This window comes from Aythya ferina, assembly GCF_964211825.1.
Source record: "Aythya ferina genome assembly, chromosome: 37".
NCBI lineage: Eukaryota > Metazoa > Chordata > Aves > Anseriformes > Anatidae > Aythya > Aythya ferina.
The window spans coordinates 316,785-344,307 of record NC_140334.1 but is presented as its reverse complement, the minus strand read 5'-3'; the positions used below and the strand labels follow the sequence as shown (position 1 = coordinate 344,307).

The following is a 27,523-nucleotide window of genomic DNA, read 5'->3' as shown; positions in this document are numbered from 1 at the left end:
GGAAATCCTGACAGTTTGGGTCAACTATGGGATTTTTGGGGGTCATTTTTTGGACATTCCTCGCGGCAGCATTTTTGGGGCCTTTTGGGGCCATTTTGGGGCCGTTTTTGATGCGTTTTGGACATTCTGGGAGCGGATTTTTTGGGAGCGGATTTTTGGGGTGTTTCGGGGCGTTTTTGGGCTCAATCCGGGCGGTTTTGGGGCATCTCAAGCGAAGTAGCCCCAGAGGAAGACGGCGACGGCCGTCATGATGACGGCGTTGATGTTGACCACCCGGCTCCACACCGGGTCCTCGGGGGGCGGGGCCACGTACTTGGCCCCGCCCCCATCCCCTCCAGGCTCCGCCCCTTGTCCCTTTGGCTCCGCCCCCTGGCCCGTTGGCTCCGCCCCTTGTCCCGTTGGCTCCGCCCCTTGGCCGCTTGGCGCCACCTCCACGTCTGGAAGAGGAACGGGAGCCACGTGGCCACGGGGTCCCACCTGGGCCCGCGGTGTCCCCAAGGCCACCAAGGCCACCGCTGATGTCCCCAAGGCCACCCAAGGTGTCCCCAAGTCAACGTTGATGTCCCCAAGCCATTATTGATGTCCCCAAGTCAACGTTGATGTCCCCAAGGCCACCCAAGGTGTCCCCAAGTCAACATTGTTGTCCCCAAGTCATCGTTGATGTCCCCAAGACCATTGTTGATGTCACCAAGGCCACCGTTGATGTCCCCAAGCCACCATTGATGTCCCCAAGTCATCGCTGATGTCCCCAAGTCATTGTTGATGTCCCCAAGTCATTGTTGATGACCCCAAGGCCACACAAGGTGTCCCCAAGTCAACGTTGATGTCCCCAAGGCCATTGTTACTGTCCCCAAGGCCACCCAAGGTGTCCCCAAGTCAACACTGATGTCCCCAAGTCAACGCTGATGTCCCCAAGGCCATTGTTAATGTCCCCAAGGCCACCATTGATGTCCCCAAGGCCATCGTTGATGTCCCCAAGCCATTGTTGATGTCCCCAAGCCCACCGTTGGTGTCCCCAAGGCCATTGTTGATGTCCCCAAAGCTACCCATGATGTCCCCAAGCCACCACTGATGTCCCCAAGTCAACGTTGACATCCCGAAGGCCACCCAAAGTGTCCCCAAGTCAACGTTGATGTCCCCAAGGCCATTGTTAATGTCCCCAAGACCACCGTTGATGCCCCCAGGGCCACCCATGATGTCCCCAAGCCCACTGTTGATGTCCCCAAGCCCCCCCGTGATGTCCCCAAGCCCACTGTTGATGTCCCCAAGCCCCCCCGTGATGTCCCCAAGCCCCTCCGTGATGTCCCCAAGCCCCCCCCCGTGGTGTCCCTTACTCTGCAGCTGGACGTCCCCCCCCAGGGCCGGCTCCTTGTCCAGGTCGTCCCGCGGCTCCTGGCTGTTGCGGAGGCTGAAGACCAAGCGGTGGAGCTGGGGACAAGAGGACACGGCGGGGGGGGTGTCACCACGGTCACCCGGGTCCCTCCTCTTCATCCCATGGCCACCCACTCCCTCCTCTTCCTCCCGTGGTCACCCGGGTCCCTCCTCTTCCTCCCGGGGTGGCCTATGTCCATCGTGGACACTTGGGTGCCTCATCTTCATCATCTAGGGACACTTGGGTCCCTCATCTTCCTCCATGGCCACTTGAGACCCTCATCTTCATCATCTACCCACACTTGGGTCCCTCATCATCATCATCATGGCCACTTGGGTCCCTCATCTTCCTCCATGGCCACTTGAGTCCCTCATCTTCATCATCTACCATCACTTGGGTCCCTCATCTTCCTCCATAGACGTTGAGGTCCCTCATCTTCATCATCTAAGGACACTTGGGTCCCTCATCTTCCTCCATGGCCACTTGAGACCCTCATCTTCATCATCTACCCACACTCAGCCCCCTCCTCTTCCTCAATGGACATTGAGGGCCCTCATCATCATCTATGGACACTTGGGTCCCTCATCTTCATCATCTACAGACACTTGGGTCCCTCATCATCATCATCATCATGGCCACTTGGGTTCCTCATCTTCCTCCATAGACCCTTGGCTCCCTCATCTTCCTCCATGGCCACTCGGGTCCCTCATCTTCATCATCATCTACCAACCTCCCACCCCATCATCATCCTCTCTCTCCCCCCCCAAATGTCACTCACGTCCCCCCCCAAATGTCACTCGCGTCCCCCCCCAAATGTCACTCGCGTCCCCCCCCAAATGTCACTCACGTCCCCCCCCAAATGTCACTCACGTGCCGCCGGGGGATGGGCGGGTAGCAGAGCGAGACGGCGATGATGATGGCGCAGGTGGCGAGGAAGAGGACGATGGCGAAGTGCAGGTAGTGGAGGCCGCAGATGAAGGCCGGGCAGCGCCCGGGGGCCTCGCACGTCCCCGTCCCCAACACGAACTCCGGCACCATCCGGCCCAGGCCCAGCACCAGGCCCAGCACCAGGCCCCAGAAGGCGCCCTGGGGGGGGAGATGGGGCATGGAGGGGGTCCCATGGGGGCCACTTGGGTCTTCTGGTGGCCACTTGGGTCCCTTGGTGGCCATCTGGATCACCCAGAGGCTACTTGGGTCCCTTGGAGGCCACTTGGGTCTCCTGGAGGCCAATGGGTCTCTTGGAGGCCACTGGGATCTCTTTGGGGTCACTTGGGCCTCCTGGTGGCCACTTGGGTCTCCTGGTGGCCATTTGGGTCCCCTGGAGGCCACTTGGGTCTCCTGGAGGCCACTGGGATCTCTTTGGGGTCACTTGGGCCTCCTGGTGGCCACTTGGGTCTCCTGGTGGCCATTTGGGTCTCCTGGAGGCCACTTGGGTCTCCTGGAGGCCAATGGGATCTCTTGGGGGTCACTTGGGCCTCCTGGTGGCCACTTTGGTCCCATGGAGGCCACTGGGATCTCCTGGAGACCATTTGGGTCTCCTGGTGGCCACTTGGGTCTCCTGGAGGCCACTTGGGTCCCATGGAGGCCACTGGGTCTCTTGGAGGCCACTTGGGTCCCCTGGTGGCCACCTGGATTTCCCAGAGGCTACTTGGGCCTCCTGGAGGCCACTTTGGTCTCCTGGAGGCCACTTGGGCCTTCTGGAGGCTACTGGGATCTCCTGGAGGCCATTTGGGTCTCCTGGTGGCCACTTGGGTCTCCTGGAGGCCATTTGGGTCCCATGGAGGCCACTTGGGCCTCCTGGAGGTCACTTGGGACCTCTGGTGGCCATTTGGATCCCCTGGTGGCCATCTTGATCACCCAGTGGCCACTTGGGCCTCCTGGTGGCCACTTGGGTCCCCTGGTGGCCACTGGGATCTCCTGGAGGCCACCCGGACACCTGGGTCCCTTCGGTGCCACCCGGGTCCCCGTCAAGATCTCAGGGTCCCCACGAGGCCAGCTTGAAGCCACGGACACTTGGGGCCTTCATCTTCATCATCTACAACACTTGGGGCCTTCATCATCATCTACAACCCTTGAGTCCCTCATCTTCCTCCCTAGACCCTCGGGTCCTTCATCTTCATCATCTACCAACACTTGGGGCCTTCATCTTCGTCATCTATGGACACTTGGGTCCTTCATCATCATCATGGACACTTGAGTCTCTCATCTTCATCATCTACCAACACTTGGGGCCTTCATCATCATCTACAGAGACTTGGGTCCCTCATCTTCATCATCTAAGGACACTTGGGTCCTTCATCATCCTCATCATCATCTATGGACATTTGAGTCCTTCATCATCATCTACAGAGACTTGGGTCCCTCATCTTCCTCCATAGACCCTTGGGTCCTTCATCATCATCATCATCATCATCATCATCATCATCATCATCATCATCATCATCATCATCATCATCTACAGACACTTGGGCCCTTCATCATCATCTACAACTCTTTAGTCCCTCATCTTCCTCCGTATACCCTTGGGTCTTTCATCATCATCATCATCATCTAAGGACACTTGGGTCCTTCATCATCATCTACACAGACTTGGGTCCCTCATCTTCATCATCTATGGACACTCAAGTCCTTCATCATCATCATCATCATCATCATCTATGGACACTCGGTTCCTTCATCATCATCTTCAACCCTTGAGTCCCTCATCTTCCTCCATAAACCCTTGGGTCCTTCATCATCATCATCATCTATGGACACTTGGGTCCTTCATCATCATCATCATCATCATCATCATCATCATCATCATCATCATCATCATCATCATCATCATCATCTACGGACACTTGGGTCCTTCATCATCATCTACCAACCCTTGAGTCCCTCCTCTTCCTCCACAGACCCTTGGGTCCTTCATCATCATCCTCCATAGACCCTTGTGCCCCTCACCTTCATCACCCACCACCCCTCCTCATCCTCCTCACCCCCCCTCCCCCCAAAAAAAACCCAAAACCCCCCTCCCCCGCTCACGGGCTCGTTGACGCGGGGCACGAAGATGGCGAGGAAGAAGACGGCGGCGATGGGGGGCGTGAGGAAGCTGCCCACGGCCTGGATGTAGTCGAAGAGGCGCCCGCCCTGCGCCGCCTGCACCACCGGCAGCCAGGCCAGGCTCAGGCCCACCAGGGCCACCATCCACAGCCTGCGGGGACACCGGTGACACCCCCCCGGTCACCCCTCCGGGTGGCACCTCGTTGGGCGCGGTCAACGGTTGGCCAACGTTGGCCAACGTTGGCTGCGGTCCCTGTGGTGGTCCCGTGGTCCTGTGGTGGCCCCGTGGCTCTATGGTGGCCCCGTGGCTCTGTGGTGGCCCCATGGACCTGTGGTAGCCCTATGGTGGCCCCGTGGTGGTCCTGTGGACCTATGGTGGCCCTATGGTGGCCCCGTGGCCCTATGGTGGCCCCATGGCTCTATGGTGGCCTCATGGCTCTATGATGGCCCCATGGACCTGTGGTGGCCCTATGGTGGCCCTGTGGTGTCCCCATGGACCTATGGTGGCCCCATGGCCCTATGGTGGCCCCGTGGTGGCCCTATGGACCTATGGTGGCCCCATGGCCCTATGGTGGCCCCGTGGTGGCCCTATGGACCTATGGTGGCCCCATGGATTTATGGTGGCCCCGTGGTTGTCCCGTGGAACTATGGTGGTCCCCATGGTGTCCTTGTGGCCCTATGGTGGCCCTGTGGTGGCCCTGTGGCCCTATGGTGTCCCCATGGACTTGTAGTGGCCCCATGGACCTATGGTGGCCCTATGGTGGCCCCATGGCCCTATGGTGGTCCCCATGGTGTCCCCATGTCCCCATGGTGTCCCCATGTCCCCGTGGTGTCCCCATGTCCCCGTGGTGTCCCCACGTCCCCCCGGTGTCCCCGCGGTGTCCCCACCTGCCGGCTATGAGCAGCTGGCGCTGGCTGGCGTGGGGCCGCAGGCGCCGGTAGATGTCGAGGGAGAAGATGGCGCTGGCGCTGGCGAAGATGGAGGCCAGCGAGGACATCAGGGCCGCCAGCACCGCCGCCAGCATCAGCCCCCGCAGCCCTGCCGGGGTGGCGGTAATTAGGCCAGGCGCTAATTAGGGAGCCCTAACGCAATGTGGTGGGCCTCCAGCAGGGCCACAGAGGTCGGAATCGGGGGTAAAGGGCCGATAATCTGGGATTATTGGCCTCTAATATGGGATTATTGGCCTCTAATATGGGATTAATGCTGATAATATGGGATTAATGGCCGGTGATATGGCATTTATGGTCTCTATTATGGGATTAATGGCCTCTAATATGGGATTAGTGGTCAGTAATATGGCATTTATGGTCTCTATTATGGGATTATTGGCCTCTAATATGGGATTAATGCTGCTAATATGGGATTAATGGTCAGTAATATGGCATTTACGGTCTCTAATATGGGATTAGTGCTGCTAATATGGGATTAATTGTCTGTAATATGGGATTATTGGCCTCTAATATGGGATTAAAGGCTTCTAATATGGGAATAATGGTCTGTAATATGGCATTTATGGTCTTTAATATGGGATTAACAGGCTCTAATATGGTATTATGGCCTCTAATATGGGATTAGTGCTGCTAATATGGCATTTATGGTCTCTAATATGGGATTAACGGCCTCTAATATGGGATTATTGGACTCTAATATGGGATTAATGGTCGGTAATATGGCATTTATGGTATTTAATATGGGATTAACGGCCCCTAATATGGGATTATTGGCCTCTAATATGGGATTAGTGCTGCTAATATGGGATTAATAGTCGGTAATATGGCATTTATGGTCTCTAATATGGGATTAACGGCCTCTAATATGGGATTATTGAACTCTAATATGGGATTAATGGCCTCTAATGTGGGATTAATGGCCATTAATCAGGGATTAATAGATTTAATAGCTGCTAATAACCCATTAATAGGCATTAATAATCCCCTAATGACCCTCAATTACCACTAATAATCCCTTAATAACCCTCAATTACCTCTAATAACCCCAATAACCCTCGATTACCACCAATAATCCCATAATAACCCTCGATTACCACTAATAATCCCCGATTACCACCAATAATCCCATAATAACCCTCGATTACTATGAATAATCCCCTTATAACCCCCTATGACCACTAATAACCCACCATTAACCCCATATAATCCCATATAATCCCATATAATACCGTATAATCCCATATAATCCCATATAATCCCGTATAATCCCATATAACCCCATATAATCCCATATAATCCCATATATTCCCATATAATCCCATATAATCCCATATAATCCCATATATTCCCATGTAATCCCATATAATCCCATATATTCCCATGTAATCCCATATAATCCCATATAACCCCATATAATCCCATATAATCCCATATAATCCCATATAATACCACATAATCCCATATAATCCCGTATATTCCCATATAATTCTATATAATCCCATATAATCCCATATATTCCCATATAATCCCACATAATCCCACATAATCCCATATAATCCCATATAATCCCATATAATCCCATATATTCCCATATAATCCCACATAATCCCACATAATCCCATATAATCCCATATAATCCCGTACCGGTGGGCAGCAGGGTGACGACGAGCCGCGGGTACGCCACGTTGGAGCAGCCGGCGGGGGAGCCGCAGGCCCGCAGGCACTGCTCGGGGTCCGCGCAGCCCACCACATCTGCGGGAGGCCGGATTAAGGGATTAGGGCCGGGATTAGGGGGCTGAGGGGCCGGGTAAGGGGCTGGGTAAGGGATTAAGGTGATAATGGGTGGGATTAAGGGCCTAAAGAGTAGGATTAAGGGATTAGGGGCGGGATTAGGGGTTTGAGGGGCTGGGGAAGGGGATGAGGTGAGGGATTAAGGTGATAATGGGTGGGATTAGGGGCATTAGGAGCAGGATTAGGGGATTAGGGGCGGGATTAGGGGTTTTAGGGGCGGGATTAGGGGGCTGAGGGGCTGGGGAAGGGGATGAGGTGAGGGATTAAGGTGATAATGGGTGGGATTAAGGGCCTAAAGAGTAGGATTAAGGGATTAGGGGCGGGATTAGGGGTTTTAGGGGCGGGATTAGGGGTCCGAGGGGCCGGGTAAGGGGACGAGGTGGGGGATTAAGGTGATAATGGGTGGGATTAAGGGCCTAAAGAGTGGGATTAGGGGTTTTTGGGGCGGGATTAGGAGGATTTGGGGGCATTAAGGGGGATTGGGGTGCGAGATTATGAGGATAACGGGTGTGGGATTAGAGGTGGTAGGAGTGGGATTAGGGGTTAGGGGTGGGATTAGGGATTAGGGGCGGGATTATTGGGATTATTGGGGTATAAGGGGCGGGATTAGGGGGTCAGGGGCAGGTTTAGGGATTATGGGGTAAAATTAGGGTGGAATCAATGGTTTCGATATGAGATTAGGGGATTTAGGGGCGGGATTATGGGATTAGGGGTGAGATTAGGGGGCTGAGGCACGAGATTATGGGATTAGGGGCGGGATTAAGGGTTTAGGGGGATTAGGAGCAGGAATAGGGTGGGATTAGGTGAGATTAGGGGGGATTTGGGGCAGGATTATTGGGATTATTGGGGGACAAGGGGCGGGATTAGGGGAATGGGGTGGGATTAGATGAGATTAGGGGGGATTTGGGGCGGGATTAGGGGAATTTGGGGGGATTGGTGGTGGGATTAGGACGGATTATGGTCCGGGATTAGGGGATTATCCGGGATTAGGGGGGCAAGAAAGCGGGATTAGGGGCGGGATTGATGGGTGCCGTGAAGGGCGGCCATTTTGGGCGGCGGCCATCTTGGGCGGCGGCCATTTTGGGTGGTGGCCATCTTGAATGGCGGCCATCTTGGGCGGTGGCCATCTTTGGTAGCCATTTTAGGTAGCCATCTTGGGTGGCCATCTTGGGTGGCGGCCATTTTAGGTAGCCCCATTGGGCAACCATCTTGGGTGGCCATCTTTGATGGCAGCCATCTTGGGTAGCCATCTTGGGCAGCCATTTTGGACAGCCATCTTTGGTGGCGGCCATCTTGGGAGGCAGCCATTTTAGGTAGCCACATTGGGCGGCCATCTTGGGCGGCCATCTTGGGTGGCGGCCATCTTGGGTGGCCATTTTAGGTAGCCATCTTGGGCAGCCACCTGTGATGGCGGCCATCTTGGGTAGCCATTTTAGGTAGCCACATTGGGCGGCCATCTTGGTTCGCCATGTTGGGCAACCATCTTGGGCGGCCATCTTTGATGGGAGCCATCTTGGGTGGCGGCCATCTTGGGCGGCCATTTTAGGTAGCCCCATTGGGCGGCCATCTTGGGCAACCATCTTGGGTGGCCATCTTTGATGGCAGCCATCTTGTGCAGCCATCTTGGGCAACCATCTTGGGTGGCGGCCATCTTGGCCACTCCCTTTAGCACCTCCCCCCGTCCCCGGGCAACCGTTTGGGGATTGTGGCTAGCGGGGGGCGGGGCAGGCACGCACCGGGGAAGAGGAGGCGGGCGGCCATCTTGGGTGGTGGCCATCTTGGGCGGCGGCCATCTTGGGTGGCCATTTTAGGTAGCCATCTTGGGCAGCTATCTGTGATGGTGGCCATCTTGGGAGGCGGCCATTTTAAGTAGCCACATTGGGCGGCCATCTTGGGTCGCCATGTTGGGCAACCATCTTGGGCGGCCATCTTTGATGGGAGCCATCTTGGGTGGCGGCCATCTTGGGCGGCCATTTTAGGTAGCCACTTTGGGTAGCCATCTTGGGCAACCATCTTGGGCGGCCATCTTGGGTGGCGGCCATCTTGGGTGGCGGCCATCTTGGGTGGCGGCCATCTTGGCCACCCCCTTTAGCACCTCCCCCCGTCCCCGGGCAACCGTTTGGGGATTGTGGCTAGCGGGGGGCGGGGCGGGCACGCACCGGGGAAGAGGAGGCAGGCGGCCATCTTGGGTGGTGGCCATCTTGGGCGGCGGCCATCTTGGGCCGCCATTTTAGGTAGCCCCATTGGGCAGCCATCTTGGGTAGCCATGTTGGGCAACCATTTTGGGTGGCCATCTTGGGTGGCGGCCATCTTGGGCGGCCATTTTAGGTAGCCCCATTGGGCAACCATCTTGGGTGGCCATCTTTGATGGCGGCCATCTTGGGTGGCGGCCATCTTGGGTGGCCATTTTAGGTAGCCATCTTGGGCAGCTATCTGTGATGGCGGCCATCTTGGGTAGCCATTTTAGGTAGCCACATTGGGCGGCCATCTTGGGTCGCCATGTTGGGCAACCATCTTGGGCGGCCATCTTTGATGGCAGCCATCTTGTGCAGCCACCTTGGGCAACCATCTTGGGTGGCGGCCATCTTGGCCACCCCCTTTAGCACCTCCCCCCGTCCCCGGGCAACCGTTTGGGGATTGTGGCTAGCGGGGGGCGGGGCAGGCACGCACCGGGGAAGAGGAGGCGGGCGGCCATCTTGGGTGGTGGCCATCTTGGGCGGCGGCCATCTTGGGTGGCCATTTTAGGTAGCCATCTTGGGCAGCTATCTGTGATGGTGGCCATCTTGGGAGGCGGCCATTTTAAGTAGCCACATTGGGCGGCCATCTTGGGTCGCCATGTTGGGCAACCATCTTGGGCGGCCATCTTTGATGGGAGCCATCTTGGGTGGCGGCCATCTTGGGCAGCCATTTTAGGTAGCCACTTTGGGTAGCCATCTTGGGCAACCATCTTGGGCGGCCATCTTGGATGGCGGCCATCTTTGATGGCAGCCATCTTGGCCATCCCTTTAGCACCTCCCCCCGTCCCCGGGCAACCATTTGGGGATTGTGACTAGTGGGGGGCGGGGCGGGCACGCACCGGGGAAGAGGAGGCGGGCGGCCATGCCGGGCAGCACCATGAGGAAGACGGGCAGCACCTTCAGGTAGCCGCAGAGCACGCAGCCCGCCCGCACGTGCAGCAGCGAGCGGCCCGCCAGGCAGCGCTGCACGATCACCTGCCGGCACCAGTGCTCCCAGTCACTCCCAGTAGCTCCCAGTAGCTCCCAGTAGCTTCTAATCCCCACCCGCTCCTACCTAAAACCCATTCCAGTAGCTCCCAGTCCCTCCCAGTTGCTCCCAGTCCCTCCTAATCCCATCCCCATAGCTCCCACTCCCTCCTAATCCCACCCCAGTAGCTCCCAGGTCCTCCCAGTCCCTCCCAGTAGCTCCCAGTAGCTCCCAGCAACTCCTAATCCCCACCCACTCCTACCTAAAACCCATTCCAGTAGCTCCCAGTCCCTCCCAGTAGCTCCCACTCCCTCCGAATCCCCTCCCCGTAGCTCCCAGTCCCCTCCCAGTAGCTCCCAGTTCCTCCTAATTCCCTCCCAGTCCCTCCCAGTAACTCCCAGTAACTCCCAGTACCTCCTAATTATCTCCCACTCCTGCCTAAAACCCATTCCAGTAGCTCCCAGTCCCTTCCAGTTGCTCCCAGTCCCTCCCACTCCCTCCTAATCCCCTCCCAGTAGCTCCCAGTTCTTCCCAGTCCCTCCCAGTCGCTCCCAGTCCCCTCCCACTCCCGCCATAAACCCCTTCTGGGAGCTCCCAGCCCCTTCCAGTAGCTCCCAGTCCCTCCCAGTAGCTCCCAGTTCCCCCTCCGTAGCTCCCACTCCCTCCGAATCCCCTCCCAGTAGCTCCCAGTTCTTCCCAGTCCCTCACAGTAACTCCCAGTTCCTCCTAATCCCCACCCACTCCTACCTAAAACCCATTCCAGTAGCTCCCAGTCCCTCCCAGTACCTCCCAGTAGCTCTCAGTCCCTCCCAGTCCCTCCTAATCCCCTCCCATCCCCTTCCAGCCCCCTCATACCCCCCTCCCAGTGCTTCCCAGTCCCTCCCAGTTCCCCCCAATCCCCTCCCAGTCCCCCCCATCCCCTCCTAGTCCAAACCAGTCCCCTCCCAGTCCCTCCCACTGCCCCCCAGTCCCCCCCCAGTGCCCTCCCAGTATAAACCAGTCCCTCCCAGTGCCCCCCAATCCCCCCCAATCCCCTCCTAATCCCCTCCCAGCCCCCTCATACCCCCTCCCAGTCCCTCTCAGTCCCCCCCAGTCCCCTCCCAGTGCCTTCCAGTCCCTCCCAGTGCCCTCCCAGTGCTTCCCGGTTGCTCCCAGTCCCCTCCCAGTCTATCCCAGTACCCTCCCAGCCCCCTCATACCCCCTCCCAGTCCCTCCCAGTCCCCTCCAATCCCCTCCAATCCCCCCCAATCCCCTCCCAATCCCCCCCAATCCCTCCCAGCCCCCCTCCCAGTCCCTCCCAGTTCCCTCCCAGTCTATCCCAGAACCCTCCCAGTCCACCCCCAATCCCCTCCCAGTGCTTCCCAGTCCCTCCCAGTCCCCCCCAATCCCCTCCCAGTCCCCTCCCAGTGCTTCCAATCCCCTCCCACACTGCTCCCAGTCTCCCCCAGTGCCCTCCCAGTATAAACCAGTCCCCCCCAATCCCCTCCCAGTCCATTCCATCCCCCTCATACCCCCTCCCAGTGCCTCCCAGTGCCTCCCAGTCCCCTCCAATCCCCCCCAATCCCCTCCCAGTCCATTCCATCCCCCTCATACCCCCTCCCAGTGCCTCCCAGTGCCTCCCAGTCCCCTCCAATCCCCCCCAATCCCCTCCCAATCCCCCCCCAATCCCCCCCAGCCCCCCTCCCAGTGCCTCCCAGTACCTGGTCGGTGCACCAGTACCAGCCGGCGGTGACTCCCAGTCCCAGTAAGAGCCCGGGCCAGGGCAGGTCGGTGCCGGGGGGGCGCAGCAGGCGCAGGGCCAGGGCCCGGGGCGAGGGGCACGGCCCCGACGCGTTGTGGGGCAGCGCCAGGGGGAAGCGATGCCACAGGGACGGCAGCCCCCCCACCGCCGACAGGGCTGCGGGACCAGTAGGAACCAGTAAGAACCAGTACAAACCAGTATGAGCCAGTATGAGCCAGTATAAGCCCATATAAAGTGGTATAAACCAGTAAGAACCAGTATGAACCAGTGCTAACCAGTACGAGAGAGTAGAGTCCACTAAGGTTCAAACCAGTATGGAACAGTAGGAACCAGTATAAACCAGTATGAGCCACTATGAGCCAGTATGAGCCAGTATAATCCCATATAAAGTGGTATAAACCAGCAAGAAACAGTATGAACCACTGCTAACCAGTATGAGAGAGTAGAGCCCACTAAGGTTCAAACCAGTATGGAACACTAGGAACCAGTATAAACCAGTATTAACCAGTATAGACCAGTATAGAGCAGTACAGACCAATATGAGCCACTATAAACCAGTATAATCCCATATAAAGTGGTATAAACCAGTAGGAACCAGTGCTAACCAGTATGAGAGAGTAGAGTCCACTAAGGTTTAAACCAGTATGGAACACTAGGAACCAGTATAAACCAGTATTAACCAGTATAGACCAGTATAGAACAGTACAGACCAGTATAAGCCACTATAAACCAGTATAATCCCATATAAAGTGGTATAAACCAGTAAGAACCAGTGGTAACCAGTATGGGAAAGTAGAGCCCACTATGGTTCAAACCAGTAGGGAACACTAGGAACCAGTATAAACCAGTATAAACCAGTATTAACCAGTAAGCACCAGTATGAACCACTAAAAGCCACTATAAACCACTAACAACAACTATAAACCAGTATGAACCAGTAAGAACCAGTGCTAACCAGTATGAGAGAGTAGAGTCCACTAAGGTTCAAACCAGTATGGAACACTAGGAACCAGTATAAACCAGTATAAACCAGTATGAGCCACTATGAGTCACTATGAGCCAGTATAATCCCATATAAAGTGGTACAAACCAGTAAGAACCAGTATGAACCAGTGCTAACCAGTATGAGAGAGTAGAGTCCACTAAGGTCCAAACCAGTATGGAACACTAGGAACCAGTATGAACCAGTATGAACCAGTATAAACCAATATAAACCAGTAAGACCCAGTGCTAACCAGTATGAGCTACTATAAACCAGCATAAACCATTATAAACCAGTAGGAACCACTATAAACCAGTACAAGCCCCTATAAACCAGTAGGAACCCAGTATTACCCAAGACATGCAAACCAGTATGAACCAGTACGAACCAGTATAAACCAGTATGAACCAGTATGAACCAGTATAGCCTAAGAACTGCCTCCCAGTCCCTCCCAGTCCCTCCCAGTGCCCCCCAGTCCCCTCCCAGTCCCCTCCCAGTATAAACCAATCCCCTCCCAGTGCTCCCAGTGCCCTCCCAGTATAAACCAGTCCCCTCCCATTCCCTCCCAGTTCCCTCCCAGTACAAACCAGTCCCCTCCCAGTGCTCCCAGTCCCTCCCAGTCCCTCCCAGTCCCCCCCAACCCCTCCCAGTCCCCCCCAGCCCCCTCCCAGTATAAACCAGTCCCTCCCAGTATAAACCAGTCCCCTCCCAGTCCCTCCCAATCCCCCCCAATCCCTCCCAATCCCCCCCAGACCCCCCCCACCCCCCTCCCAGTGTCCCCCCAGTCCCCTCCCAGTATAAACCAGTCCCCTCCCAGTATAAACCAGTCCCTCCCAGTGCCCCCCAGCCCCCTCCCAGTATAAACCAGTCCCTCCCAGTATAAACCAGTCCCTCCCAATCCCCCCCACCCCCTCCCAGCCCCCCCCAGCCCCCTCCCAGTATAAACCAGTGCCTCCCAGTATAAACCAGTCCCCCCCCAATCCCCTCCCAGTCCCTCCCAATCCCCTCCCAGTCCCTCCCAGTACCCCTCCAGTCCCTCCCAGTGCCCCCCAGTCCCCTCCCAGACCCTCCCAGTGCCCCCCCAGCCCCCTCCCAGTATAAACCAGTGCCTCCCAGTCCCTCCCAGTCCCTCCCCACCCCCTCCCAGTGCCCCCCGGCCCCCTCCCAGTATAAACCAGTGCCTCCCAGTATAAACCAGTGCCTCCCAGTATAAACCAGTCCCACCGTACGCCGCCAGCACCGAGGCCCCGCCCACGATCAGCAGCGTCTGCACCACGTCCGCGTACATCAGCGCCGCCAGGCCCCCTGAGGCCACGCCCCCTTTAGGCCACGCCCCCCTCCGGCCACGCCCCCTTCGAGCCACGCCCCCTCCGGCCCCAGCCACCCAAGCCCCGCCCCCTAGGACCCCGCCCATTTAAGCCCCGCCCCCTTTGACTCCACCCCGCCCCTTACCCCGTGGTTCCCCTCCCTGTAGCCCCGCCCCCTTTAAGCCACGCCCCTTTGGACCCCTCCCCCTCAAACCCCACCCCCTTAAGCCCCACCCCCTTTAGCCCCTCCCCCTTCAACCCCACCCCCTTAGGCCACGCCCTCTCCCTTCAAGCCCCGCCCCTTTCCCCTTCCCCCTCCCCACCCTTTACCCCCCACCCCTTTAAACCCCTCCCCTTTAGGCCCCTCCCCCTTAGACCCCGCCCCCTTAGACCCCGCCCATTTAAGCCCCACCCCCTCAAGCCCCACCCCCTCCAACCCCACCCCCTTAGGCCACGCCCCCTCCCTTCAAACCCCGCCCCTTTCCCCTCCCCACCCTTTACCCCCTGCCCCCAGACCCTTCCCCTTTAAGCCCCTCCCCCTTAAACCCCGCCCCCTCAGACCCCGCCCCCTCAGACCCCGCCCCCTTTAGGCCCCGCCCCCCTAAGCCCCGCCCACCGGTGGCCGTGTAGATGCCGGTGGCCGCCAGCAGCGCCCCCACGGCCCCGTAGAGCTCCCAGCCCAGCGCCTCCCGGATGAACACGGCCCCCGAAAACATGTCCACCTGCCGACCCAAAATCCCCCGAATTCACCCCAAAACGGCAGCCGGGATCCGTAAGGAACCCCAGTCCCAGAGGGTGTGGGCGTAAAACCCCAAATCCCGGAGATTCGCCCCAAATCCTATAAGGTTCTGCCTCAAATCCTATAGGATATGGTCACCCGCCAGACCCAAAATCCTCAGAATTTACCCCAAAATATCACCCCCAAACCCCCCAAATCCCCCAAACCCAGAGGGTGTGGCCATAAAACCCCAAATCCTCAAAATCTGCCCCAAATCCTACAAAATTCTACCCCAAATCCTATAGAGAACCCCAAATATCAAAGGATATAGCCACCCACCAGACCCCAAATCCTCAGAATTTACCCCAAAATATCACCCCCAAACCCCCAAAATCCCCAAATCCTGCAGTACATGGCCATATATCCCCAAATCCCAGAGATTTGCCCCAAATCCTATAAGGTTCCGCCCCAAATCCTATGGAAAACCCAAGTCCCAAAGCATATGGCCACCTGCCGGACCCAAAATCCCCCGAATTCAACCCAAAACGGCAGCCGGGATCCGTAAGGAACCCCAGTCCCAGAGGGTGTGGTCATAAAACCCCAAATCCCAGAGATCTGCCCCAAATCCTACAAAATTCTGCCCCAAATCCTATAGAAAACCCCAAATACCAAAGGATATGACCACCCACCAGACCCAAAATCCTCAGAATTTACCCCAAAATGGCACCTGAAACTCATAAGGAACTCAAGTCCCAGAGGGTGTGGTCATAAAACCCCAAATCCCGGAGATTTGCCCCAAATCCTATAAGGTTCTGCCCCAAATCCTATAGAAACCCCAAGTCCCATAGGATATGGCCACCCGCCAGACCCAAAATCCCCGGAATTTACCCCAAAATATCACCCTCAAACCCCCAAAATCCCAAAGTTCTGGAGTACACGGCCATAAAACCCTAAATCCCAAAAATCTGCTCCAAATCCTACAAAATTTGGCCCCAAATCCTATAGAAACCCCAAGTCCCATAGGACATGTCCACCTGCCGACCCAAAATCCCCCGAATTCAACCCAAAACGGCAGCCGGGATCCGTAAGGAACCCCAGTCCCAGAGGGTGTGGGCGTAAAACCCCAAATCCCGGAGATTTGCCCCAAATCCTATAAGGTTCTGCCTCAAATCCTATAGGATATGGTCACCCGCCAGACCCAAAATCCTCAGAATTTACCCCAAAATGGCACCTGAAACTCATAAGGAACTCAAGTCCCAGAGGGTGTGGTCATAAAACCCCAAATCCCGGAGATTTGCCCCAAATCCTATAAGGTTCTGCCCCAAATCCTATAGAAACCCCAAGTCCCATAGGATATGGCCACCTGTGGAGACCCAAAATCCCCGGAATTTACCCCAAAATATCACCCTCAAACCCCCAAAATCCCCAAATCCTGCAGTACATGGCCATATATCCCCAAATCCCAGAGATTTGCCCCAAATCCTACAAAATTCTGCCCCAAATCCTATAGAAACCCCAAATACCAAAGGATATGGCCACCCACCAGACCCAAAATCCTCAGAATTTACCCCAAAATATCACCCTCAAACCCCCCAAATCCCCAAATCCTGCAGTACATGGCCATATATCCCCAAATCCCAGAGATTTGCCCCAAATCCTATAAGGTTCTGCCCCAAATCCTATAGAAACCCCAAGTCCCATAGGATATGGCCACCCGCCAGACCCAAAATCCCCGGAATTTACCCCAAAATATCACCCTCAAACCCCCAAAATCCCAAAGTTCTGGAGTACACAGCCATAAAACCCTAAATCCCAAAAATCTGCTCCAAATCCTACAAAATTTGGCCCCAAATCCTATAGAAACCCCAAGTCCCATAGGACATGTCCACCTGCGGACCCAAAATCCCCCGAATTCAACCCAAAACGGCAGCCGGGATCCGTAAGGAACCCCAGTCCCAGAGGGTGTGGGCGTAAAACCCCAAATCCCGGAGATTTGCCCCAAATCCTATAAGGTTCTGCCTCAAATCCTATAGGATATGGTCACCCGCCAGACCCAAAATCCTCAGAATTTACCCCAAAATATCACCCCCAAACCCCCAAAATCCCCAAAACCCAGAGGGTTTGGCCATAAAGCCCCAAATCCCAGAGATTTGCCCCAAATCCTACAAAATTCTGCCCCAAATCCTATAGAAACCCCAAATACCAAAGGATATGGCCACCCGCCAGACCCAAAATCCCCCGAATTCACCCCAAAATGTCACCCAAATCCCATAAGGAACCCCAGTCCCATGAGGGTGTGGTCGTAAAACCCCAAATCCCAGAGATTTGCCCCAAATCCTATAAAAAGCCCCCCAAACCCCCGAAAAACCCCAAATCCTACAAAAACCCCAAAAACCCCATAAAAACCCCAAATCCCATAAAACCCCCCAAACCCCCTAAAACCCCAAAACCCCCAAATCCCCCCAAACTCCCCCAACCCCCCCCTGACCCCCCTGACCCCATAACCCCATAAAACCCCATAAAAACCCCAAATCCTACAAAAACCCCAAAACCCCATAAATAACCCCAAATCCCCTAAATCCCCCCAAACCACCCCAAAACCGCAAAACCCCCAAATCCCCCCAAATCTCCCCAAACTCCCCCAAACCCCCCTCGACCCCCCTGACCCCATAACCCCATAAAACCCCCCAAAAACCCCAAATCCTATAAAAACCCCAAAAACCCCATAAATCACCCCAAATCCCTTAAAACCCTCTAAAACCCCAAAAACCCCCTAAAACCCTAAAACCCCCAAATCCCCCCAAACTCCCCCAACCCCCCCTCGACCCCCCTGACCCCATAACCCCATAAAACCCCCAAAAAAACCCAAATCCTATAAAAACCCCAAAACCCCATAAATAACCCCAAATCCCATAAAACCCCCCAAACCCCCCCAAAACCCCAAAACCCCCTAAAACCCCAAAACCCCCAAATCCCCCCAAACTCCCCCAAACCCCCCCTGACCCCCCTGACCCCATAACCCCATAAAACCCCCGAAAAACCCCAAATCCTACAAAAACCCCAAAAACCCCATAAATAACCCCAAATCCCATAAAACCCTAAAACCCCCCAAAACCCCCAAATTCCCAAATCCCCCTAAAACCCCCAAATCCCCCCAAACTCCCCCAACCCCCCCTCGACCCCCCTGACCCCATAACCCCATAAAACCCCATAAAAACCCCAAATCCTACAAAAACCCCAAAAACCCCATAAATCACCCCAAATCCCCTAAAACCCCCTAAAACCCCAAAAACCCCCCAAAACCCCAAAACCCCCAAATCCCCCCAAACTCCCCCAAACCCCCTCGACCCCCCTGACCCCATAACCCCATAAAACCCCCCAAAAACCCCAAATCCTATAAAAACCCCAAAAACCCCATAAATCACCCCAAATCCCTTAAAACCCTCTAAAACCCCAAAAACCCCCTAAAACCCTAAAACCCCCAAATCCCCCCAAACTCCCCCAACCCCCCCTCGACCCCCCTGACCCCATAACCCCATAAAACCCCCCAAAAAACCCAAATCCTATAAAAACCCCAAAACCCCATAAATAACCCCAAATCCCATAAAACCCCCCAAACCCCCCCAAAACCCCAAAACCCCCTAAAACCCCAAAACCCCCAAATCCCCCCAAACTCCCCCAAACCCCCCCTGACCCCCCTGACCCCATAACCCCATAAAACCCCCGAAAAACCCCAAATCCTACAAAAACCCCAAAAACCCCATAAATAACCCCAAATCCCATAAAACCCTAAAACCCCCCAAAACCCCCAAATTCCCAAATCCCCCTAAAACCCCCAAATCCCCCCAAACTCCCCCAAACCCCCCTCGACCCCCGGCCCCCCCCGACCCCATAAAACCCCCGAAAAACCCCAAATCCTATAAAAACCCCAAAAACCCCATAAAAACCCCAAATCCCCCAAAACCCCCTAAAACCCCAAAAACCCTATAAAACCCTAAAACCCCCAAATCTCCCCAAACTCCCCCAAACCCCCCTCGACCCCCCTGACCCCATAACCCCCTAAAACCCCATAAAAACCCCAAATCCTACAAAAACCCCAAAAACCCCCGAAATCGCCCCAAATCCTGACCGAGACGCGGGCGGCCCCGTAGAGCAGCAGCGAGAGCAGCGCCAGCAGCGGCTGCAGGCGCCCGGCCCCGAAGCGCAGCGCCAGGAACCGGGGCAGGGTCGGCACCTGGGTTATACTGGTTTGTACTGGTTTATACTGGTTTATACTGGTTTGGACTGGGAGGGCACTGGGAGGGGCTGGTTTGGACTGGGAGGGGACTGGGAGTGATATAGGAGTGGATTGGGAGCACTGGGAGGGCACTGGGGGGCACTGGGGGGGACTGGGAGGGGGTTGGGGGGCACTGGGAGGGACTGGTTTATACTGGTTTATACTGGTTTGGACTGGTTTATACTGGGAGGGGCTGGTTTGGACTGGGAGGGCACTGGGAGGGCACTGGGAGGGGGCTGGGAGCGATATAGGAGGGGATTGGGAGCACTGGGAGGGGACTGGGAGGGACTGGGAGGGGATTGGGGGGCACTGGGGGGCACTGGGATGGACTGGTTTATACTGGTTTATACTGGTTTATACTGGTTTGGACTGGGAGGGCACTGGGAGGGGCTGGTTTGGACTGGGAGGGCACTGGGAGGGCACCGGGAGGGCACTGGGAGGGGATTGGGGGGGTATGAGGGGGATTGGGAGGTGCTGGGATGGACTGGTTTATACTGGGTTATACTGGTTTGGACTGGTTTATACTGGTTTATACTGGTTTGGACTGGGAGAGCACTGGGAGGGGGCTGGGAGCGATATAGGAGGGGATTGGGAGCACTGGGAGGGGACGGGGAGGGACTGGGAGGGGGTTGGGGGGCACTGGGGGGCACTGGGAGGGACTGGTTTATACTGGTTTATACTGGTTTGGACTGGTTTGGACTGGGAGGGCACTGGGAGGGGGCTGGGAGTGATATAGGAGGGGATTGGGAGCACTGGGAGGGCACTGGGGGGGCACTGGGGGGACTGGGAGGGGGTTGGGGGGCACTGGGATGGACTGGTTTATACTGGTTTATACTGGTTTGGACTGGTTTGGACTGGGAGGGCACTGGGAGGGCACTGGGGGGGGACTGGGGGGGTTGGGGGGGACTGGGAGGGACTGGGAGGGAGTGGTTTATATTGGTTTATACTGGTTTGGACTGGTTTATACTGGGAGGGACTGGGAGGGGACTGGGTGGGGACTGGGACCAGTATGGAAGGGACTGGGAGCACTGGGAGGGGACTGGTTTATATTGGTTTATACTGGCTTATACTGGTTTATACTGGTTTATACTGGTTTGGACTGGTTTATACCGGGAGGGGGCTGGGCGGGCTGGGAGCGGCCCCGCCCACCCCCGTGACGTCACGGTGACGTCATCACTCACCCCCGCCCGCAGGTAGATGGGGCCGAACACCCAGCCCAGCAGCAGCACCACGAACATGGCCTGGGGGCGGGGCCAAAAGGGGGCGGGGCCAACGAGGGGCGTGGTCAGAAAGGGGGCGTGGTCAGAAAGGGGCGTGGTCATAAGGGGTGGGGTCAAAGGGGGCGTGGTTAGAGAGGGAGGGGTCAAAGGGGGTGGGGTCAGAAGGGGGTGGGGGTGGAGGGGGTGGAGTCAGAGGGGGGCAGAGGGGGCGGGGCCAAGAGGGGGCGTGGTCAGAACGGGGGCGTGGTCAGAAGGGGCGCGGTCAGAGGGGGCGTGGTCAAACGGGCGTGGTCAGAAAGGGGGCGTGGTTAGAAGGGAGTGGGGTTGGAAGGGGGAGGGGTCAGGAAGGGGGCGTGGTCAAAGGGGGCGGGGCCATAAAGGGGAGGGGCCAGAGGGGGTGGAGTCAGAGGGGGCGGAGCCAGAGGGGGGACAAAGGGGGTGGAGTCAGAAGGGGGCGGGGCCAGAGAGGGAAGGGGTCAGGAAGGGGGTGGGGTCAAAAGGAGGCGTGGTCAGAAAGGGGGCGTGGTTAGAAGGGGGCGGGGTCAGGAAGGGGGCGGGGTCAGAGCGGGGAGGGGTTAGAAGGGGGCGTGGTTAGGAAGGGGGCGTGGTCAGAAGGGGGTGGAGTTAGAGAGGGGCGGGGCCAAAGGGGGAGGGGCCAAAAGGGGCGGGGTTAGGAAGGGGAAGGTCCAAAAGGGGCGTGGCCAGAGGGGGTGGGTCAGAGAGGGGAGGGGTTAGAAGGGGGTGGGGTCGAAAGGGGGCGGGGTCAGAAAAGGGAGGGGTCAGGGAGGGGGTGGGGACAGAGAGGGGCGGGGTTAGAAAGGGGCGGAGCCAAAGGGGGCGTGGTTAGGGAGGGGAGGAGTTAGAGAGGGGCGGGGTCAAAGGGGGCAGGGCCAGGGGGCGTGGTCGGAGGGGGGTGGGGCCGGGGGGCAAGGGGGCGTGGTCAGAAAGGGGGCGTCTATGGGGCAGGATCTGTGGGGCAGGGGGAGCTATGGGGTGAGCTATGGGGCAGGGGATGTATGGGGCCCTATAGGTCTCCATGGGCCCCTATACACCCCTATAGGTCCCTATGTGTCCCTAGGGTGTCTATGGGTCCCTATAGGCCCCTATGGCCCCTATAGGCCCCTATGGTCTCTATGGGTCCCTATAGCCCCTATAGGCCCCTATGGCGCCTATAGCCCCTATATGGCCCCTATAGGCCCCTATGGCCCCTATAGCTCCCTATAGGTCCCTATGTGTCCCTATGGACTCTATAGACCCCTATAGCCCCTATAGGCCCCTATAGCCCCTATATAGCCCCTATAGGCCCCTATGGTCCCTATAGGTCCCTATGTGTCCCTATGGTCTCTATGGGTCCCTATAGGCCCCTATGGCCGCTATGGTCTCTATAGGCCCCTCTAGGCCCCTCTAGCCCCTATAGGCCCTTATATAGGCCCCTATGGCCCCTATAGCCCCTATAGGCCCCTATGGCCCCTATATGTCCCTATGGTCCCTATAGGCCCCTATAGACCCCTGTATAACCCCTATAGGCCCCTATGGCCCCTATAGGTCTCCATAGGTCCCTATGGCCCCTATAGGTCTCTATGGGTCCCTGTAGGCCCCTATGGCCCCTATAGGCCCCTATAGGTCCCTATGGCCCCTATGGTCTCTATAGGCCCCTCTAGGCCCCTATGGCCCCTATAGCTCCCTATAGGTCCGTATAGGTCCCTATGACCTCTATAGCCCCTCTATAGCCCCTATAGCCCCTATATGTCCCCTTTCCCCTATAGGCCCCTATAGCCTTTTTAGGCCCTATAGCTCCCTATAGGTCCCTATGTGTCCTTATGGTCTCTATGGGTCTCTGTAGGCCCCTATAGGCCCCTATAGCCCCCATATATCCCCTATAGCTCCCTATAGGCCCCTATGTGTCCCTATGGTCCCTATAGGCCCCTATAGGTCCCTATAGGCCCCTATGGTCCCTATGTGTCCCTATGGTCTCTATGGGTCCCTATATCCCCTATAGGCCCCTATAGAACCCTATAGCCCCTATAGGTCCCTATAGGTCCCTATGTGTCCCTATGGTCTCTATGGGTCCCTATAGGCCCCTATAGCCCCTATGGCCCCTATAGGTCCCTATATACCTCTATGGCCCCTATAGGTCTCTATAGGTCCCTATGGCCCCTATGACCCCTATAGCTCCCTATAGGCCCCTATGGCCCCTATAGGTCCCTATATACCTCTATGGCCCCTATAGGTCTCTATGGGTCCCTATGGCCCCTATAGCCCCCTATGGCCCCTATAGGCCCCTATAGCCCCCTATAGCCCCCTATATGTCCCCTATAGGTCCCTCACGTGCCACTCGAAGGCCGCCACCGCCAGCCCCGAGGCGGCCCCGGTGCCCGCCAGCCCCACAAAGTGCCCGGAGCCGATGTTGGAGGCGAAGAGCGAGGCCCCCACCTGGGAACGGACCCAAAAACCCCACGAATCACCCCAAAACACAAGCACCCCCCAAAATGGGCCCAAACCGCCCCGAAATGGGCCCAAACAGACCCAAAATGGGCCCAAACCGCCCCGAAATGGGCCCCAAATGGGCCCAAACCGGCCCAAAATGGACACAAAACTGCCCCCAAAATGCCCCAAAACAGACCCAAAACCCACCCCAAATTCCCCCCAAATCCCCCCAAATCTCCAATTTTTCCCCCAAATCCCCCCATTTTCCCCCAAATCTCCCCAAATTTCCCCAAATCTCCCCAAAATCTCCCCAAATTCCCAATTTTTCCCCCAAATTCCGCCAAAATCCCCCCAAATCTCACCAAAATCCCCCCAAATCTCACCAAAATCCCCCAAATCCCTCAAATCCCCCAATTTCCCCCCAAATCCCCCCAAACCCCCCAAAATCCCCCAATCTCCCCCAAATCTCCCCAAAATTCCCCAAATCCCCCCAAATCCCCCCAAATCCCCCTAAATCCCCAAAACCTCCCAAAATCCCCCCAAATGCCCCCAAATCCCCCAATTTTTTCCCCCAAATCCCCCCAAAATCCCCCCAAATTCCCCCCAAATCCCCACAAATCCTCCCAAAATTCCCCCCAAATCCCCCATTTTCCCCCAAATCCCCCCAAACCCCCCAATTTTCCCCCAAATACCCCCAAATTCCCCCAAATCCCTAAAATCCCCCAATTCCCCCCCAAATCCCCCCAAATCCCCATTTTTTCCCCCAAATTCCCCCAAACCCCCCAATTTTTCCCCCAAATCCCCCAAATCCGCCAAAATCCCCCCAAATCCCCAAATTCCCCCCAAATCCCCATTTTTTCCCTCAAATCCCCCCCAAATCCCCAATTTTTCCCCCAAATCCCCCCAAATCCCCCCAAATCCCCCCAAAATCCCCCAAATCCCCCATTTTCTCCCCAAATTCCCCCAAACCCCCCAATTTTCCCCCAAATCCCCCCAAATAACCCCAAATCCCCAACACCCCCCAAAATCCCCCCAAATGCCCCCAAATTCCTAATTTTTCCCCCAAATCCCCCCAAATCCCCCCAAATCTCCCCAAAATCCCCCCCAAATCCCCCAATTTCCCCCCAATCCCCGCCAAATTCCCCCCAAAATCCCAATTTTTCCCCCAAATCCCCCTGATCTCCCCCAAATTCCCCCAAATCCCCCCAAATCTCCCCCAAAACCTTCCCAAAATCCCCCAAATCCCCCCTTTTCCCCCCAAATCCTCCCCAAATCCCCCAAATCCCCCATTTTCTCCCCAAATCCCCCAAATCCCCCCAAAATCCCCCAAATCCGCCCAATTTTCCCCCAAATCCCCCCAAATCCCCCCAAATTTCCCCCCCAAATCCTCCCCAACCCCCTCCCGCCCCCCAAAAGTCCCAAAATCGCCGTTTTTTGCCCCAAATCACTCACGCTGCCCCAGCCCATTCGCTGCCCGGCCAGGAAGAACCCGGAGACGGAGCTGCGGGAACCGCGCCGCAGGGACTGGGGGCACCAGTACAGACCAGTAAGGACCAGTACAGACCAGTACGGACCAGTATGGACCAGTATGGACCAGTACTGACCCATACGGACTGGTATGGACCAGTACAGACCAGTACAGGACCAGTATGGACTGGTACAGACTGGTATGGATTGGTACAGGACCAGTATAGGACCAGTACAGACCAGTAAGGACCAGTATGGACCGGTACAGGACCAGTATGGACCAGTACAGACCAGTATGGACCAGTACAGACCAGTATAGACTGTTATAGGATCAGTACAGGACCAGTATGGACCAGTACAGACTGGTATGGATTGGTACAGGACCAGTACAGACCAGTAAGGACCAGTACAGGACCAGTACGGACCAGTACAGACTGGTATGGATTGGTACAGGACCAGTACAGACCAGTAAGGACCAGTACAGGACCAGTACGGACCAGTACAGACTGGTATGGATTGGTACAGGACCAGTACAGACCAGTAAGGACCAGTACAGGACCAGTATGAACTGGTACAGGACCAGTATGGACCAGTCCAGCCCCATATGGCCCTTTACAGCCCAGTATGGCCCAGTACAGCCCAGTACGGCCCAGCATGGCACCAGTACAGCCCCAGTATGGACCAGTATGGCACCAGTACAGCCCAGTACAGCCCAGTATGGACCAATATGACACCAGTTTGGCACCGATATGGCCCAGTACAGCCCAGTATGGCCCAGTATGGCACCAGTATGGCCCAGTATGGCCCAGTACAGCCCAGTATGGACCAGAATGGCACCAGTACAGCACCAGTATGGCCCAGTACAGCCCAGTATGGCCCAGTATGACCCAGTACAGCCCCAGTATGGCCCAGTCCAGCCCCAGTACGGCCCCAGTATGGCCCAGTCCAGCCCAGTATGGCCCGGCTTAACCCCAGTCTGCCCCAGTGCGGGGCCCCAGTGCTCCCAGTGCCCCCCAGTAATGATTAACCTGCCCCTCCCCCCGGGCAGGGGGCGAACAAAGGGGGGGGGGCACTTATGGGGCAGGGGGGGCACTTATGGGGCAGAGGGGGGGCACTTATGGGGCAGGGGGTGGTTATGGGTCCCGCCCCCCACTTATGGGTCCCATAGGGCCCTATAGGGTCACTTATGGGCCCCATAGCCCCACTTATGGGTCCCGCCCCCCACTTATGGGTCCCGACCCCCACTTATGGGTCCCATAGGGCCACTTATGGGTCCCACCGGCCCCACTTATGGGTCCCGAAGTCCCACTTATGGGTCCCGCCCCCCACTTATGGGTCCCACCGGGCCCCATAGGGTCACTTATGTGCCCCATAGCCCCACTTATGGGTCCCACCAGCCCCACAGCCCCACTTATGGGTCCCGAGGCCCCACTTATGGGTCCCAAAGTCCCACTTATGGGTCCTGCCCCCCACTTATGGGTCCCATAACCCCACTTATGGGTCCCATAGGGCCCCATAACCCCACTTATGGGTCCTGCCCCCCACTTATGGGTCCCAGAGGGTCACTTATGTGCCCCATAGCCCCACTTATGGGTCCCACCAGCCCCATAGCCCCACTTATGGGTCCCAAGGCCCCACTTATGGGTCCCGAGGCCCCACTTATGGGTCCCAAAGTCCCACTTATGGGTCCCGCCCCCCACTTATGGGTTCCGAGACCCTACTTATGGGTCCCATAGGGCCCCATAACCCCACTTATGGGTCCTGCCCCCCACTTATGGGTCCCAGAGGGTCACTTATGTGCCCCATAGCCCCACTTATGGGTCCCACCAGCCCCATAGCCCCACTTATGGGTCCCGAGGCTCCACTTATGGGTCCTGCCCCCCACTTATGGGTCCCGAAGTCCCACTTATGGGTCCCAAGGCCCCACTTACGGGCCCCATAGCCCCACTTATGGGTCCCGAGGCCCCACTTATGGGTCCCAAAGTCCCACTTATGGGTCCTGCCCCCCACTTATGGGTCCCATAACCCCACTTATGGGTCCCATAGGGCCCCATAACCCCACTTATGGGTCCTGCCCCCCACTTATGGGTCCCGAAGTCCCACTTATGGGTCCCAAGGCCCCACTTACGGGCCCCATAGCCCCACTTATGGGTCCCGAGGCCCCACTTATGGGTCCCAAAGTCCCACTTATGGGTCCCGCCCCCCACTTATGGGTCCCAGAGGGTCACTTATGTGCCCCATAGCCCCACTTATGGGTCCCACCAGCCCCATAGCCCCACTTATGGGTCCCAAGGCCCCACTTATGGGTCCCGAGGCCCCACTTATGGGTCCCAAAGTCCCACTTATGGGTCCTGCCCCCCACTTATGGGTCCCATAGGGCCACTTATGGGGCACTTGGGGGTCCCAGATGGGGGCCAGGGGCTACTTATGGGTCCCATAGGGCCCCATAACCCCACTTATGGGCCCCATAACCCCACTTATGGGTCCCGAAATCCCACTTGTGGGTCCTGCCCCCCAACTTATGGGTCCCAGAGGGTCACTTATGGGTCCCAAGGCCCAACTTATGGGTCCCAGATGGGGGTCAGGGGCTACTTATGGGTCCTGAGGGGTCACTTATGGGTCCCATAGGGCCCCATAACCCCACTTATGGGTCCCGCCCCCCACTTATGGGTCCTGTAGGACCCCATAGGGTCACTTATGGGCCCCATAACCCCACTTATGGGTCCCAAGGGTCACTTATGGGTCCCATAACCCCACTTACGTGCCCCATAGCCCCACTTATGGGTCCCAAAGTCCCACTTATGGGTCTCGCCCCCCACTTATGGGTCCCATAACCCCACTTATGGGTCCCGCCCCCCACTTACAGGCCCCATAGGGTCACTTATGGGTCCCGAAGTCCCACTTATGGGTCCCGCCCCCCAACTTCTGGGTCCCGCCGCCCCCTTACCCACAGCCCCACGGCGAGGACGAGGGCGAAGTAGCCGCCGATGACCCCCAAGTCCCCCGGCCCCACAGCGGCCAT

At 56.9% G+C, this 27,523-nt stretch overlaps 1 protein-coding gene across 1 annotated transcript; it reads right to left on the bottom strand.

Moving 5' to 3' along the window:
• Positions 1–207: 207 nt before the first annotated feature.
• On the bottom strand, positions 208–27,523 carry LOC311426116 (sodium/glucose cotransporter 2-like; the record flags this gene model as incomplete). The annotated part of the gene is made up of 15 exons (XM_084502286.1): positions 208–437; positions 1,335–1,428; positions 2,243–2,458; positions 4,400–4,568; positions 5,306–5,456; positions 7,013–7,120; positions 10,236–10,371; positions 12,064–12,260; positions 14,311–14,391; positions 15,010–15,115; positions 19,241–19,345; positions 20,569–20,628; positions 22,936–23,040; positions 24,487–24,558; positions 27,449–27,523. The coding sequence occupies 15 exons, from the start codon at positions 27,521–27,523 to the stop codon at positions 208–210; spliced, it is 1,905 nt and encodes a 634-aa protein (XP_084358412.1).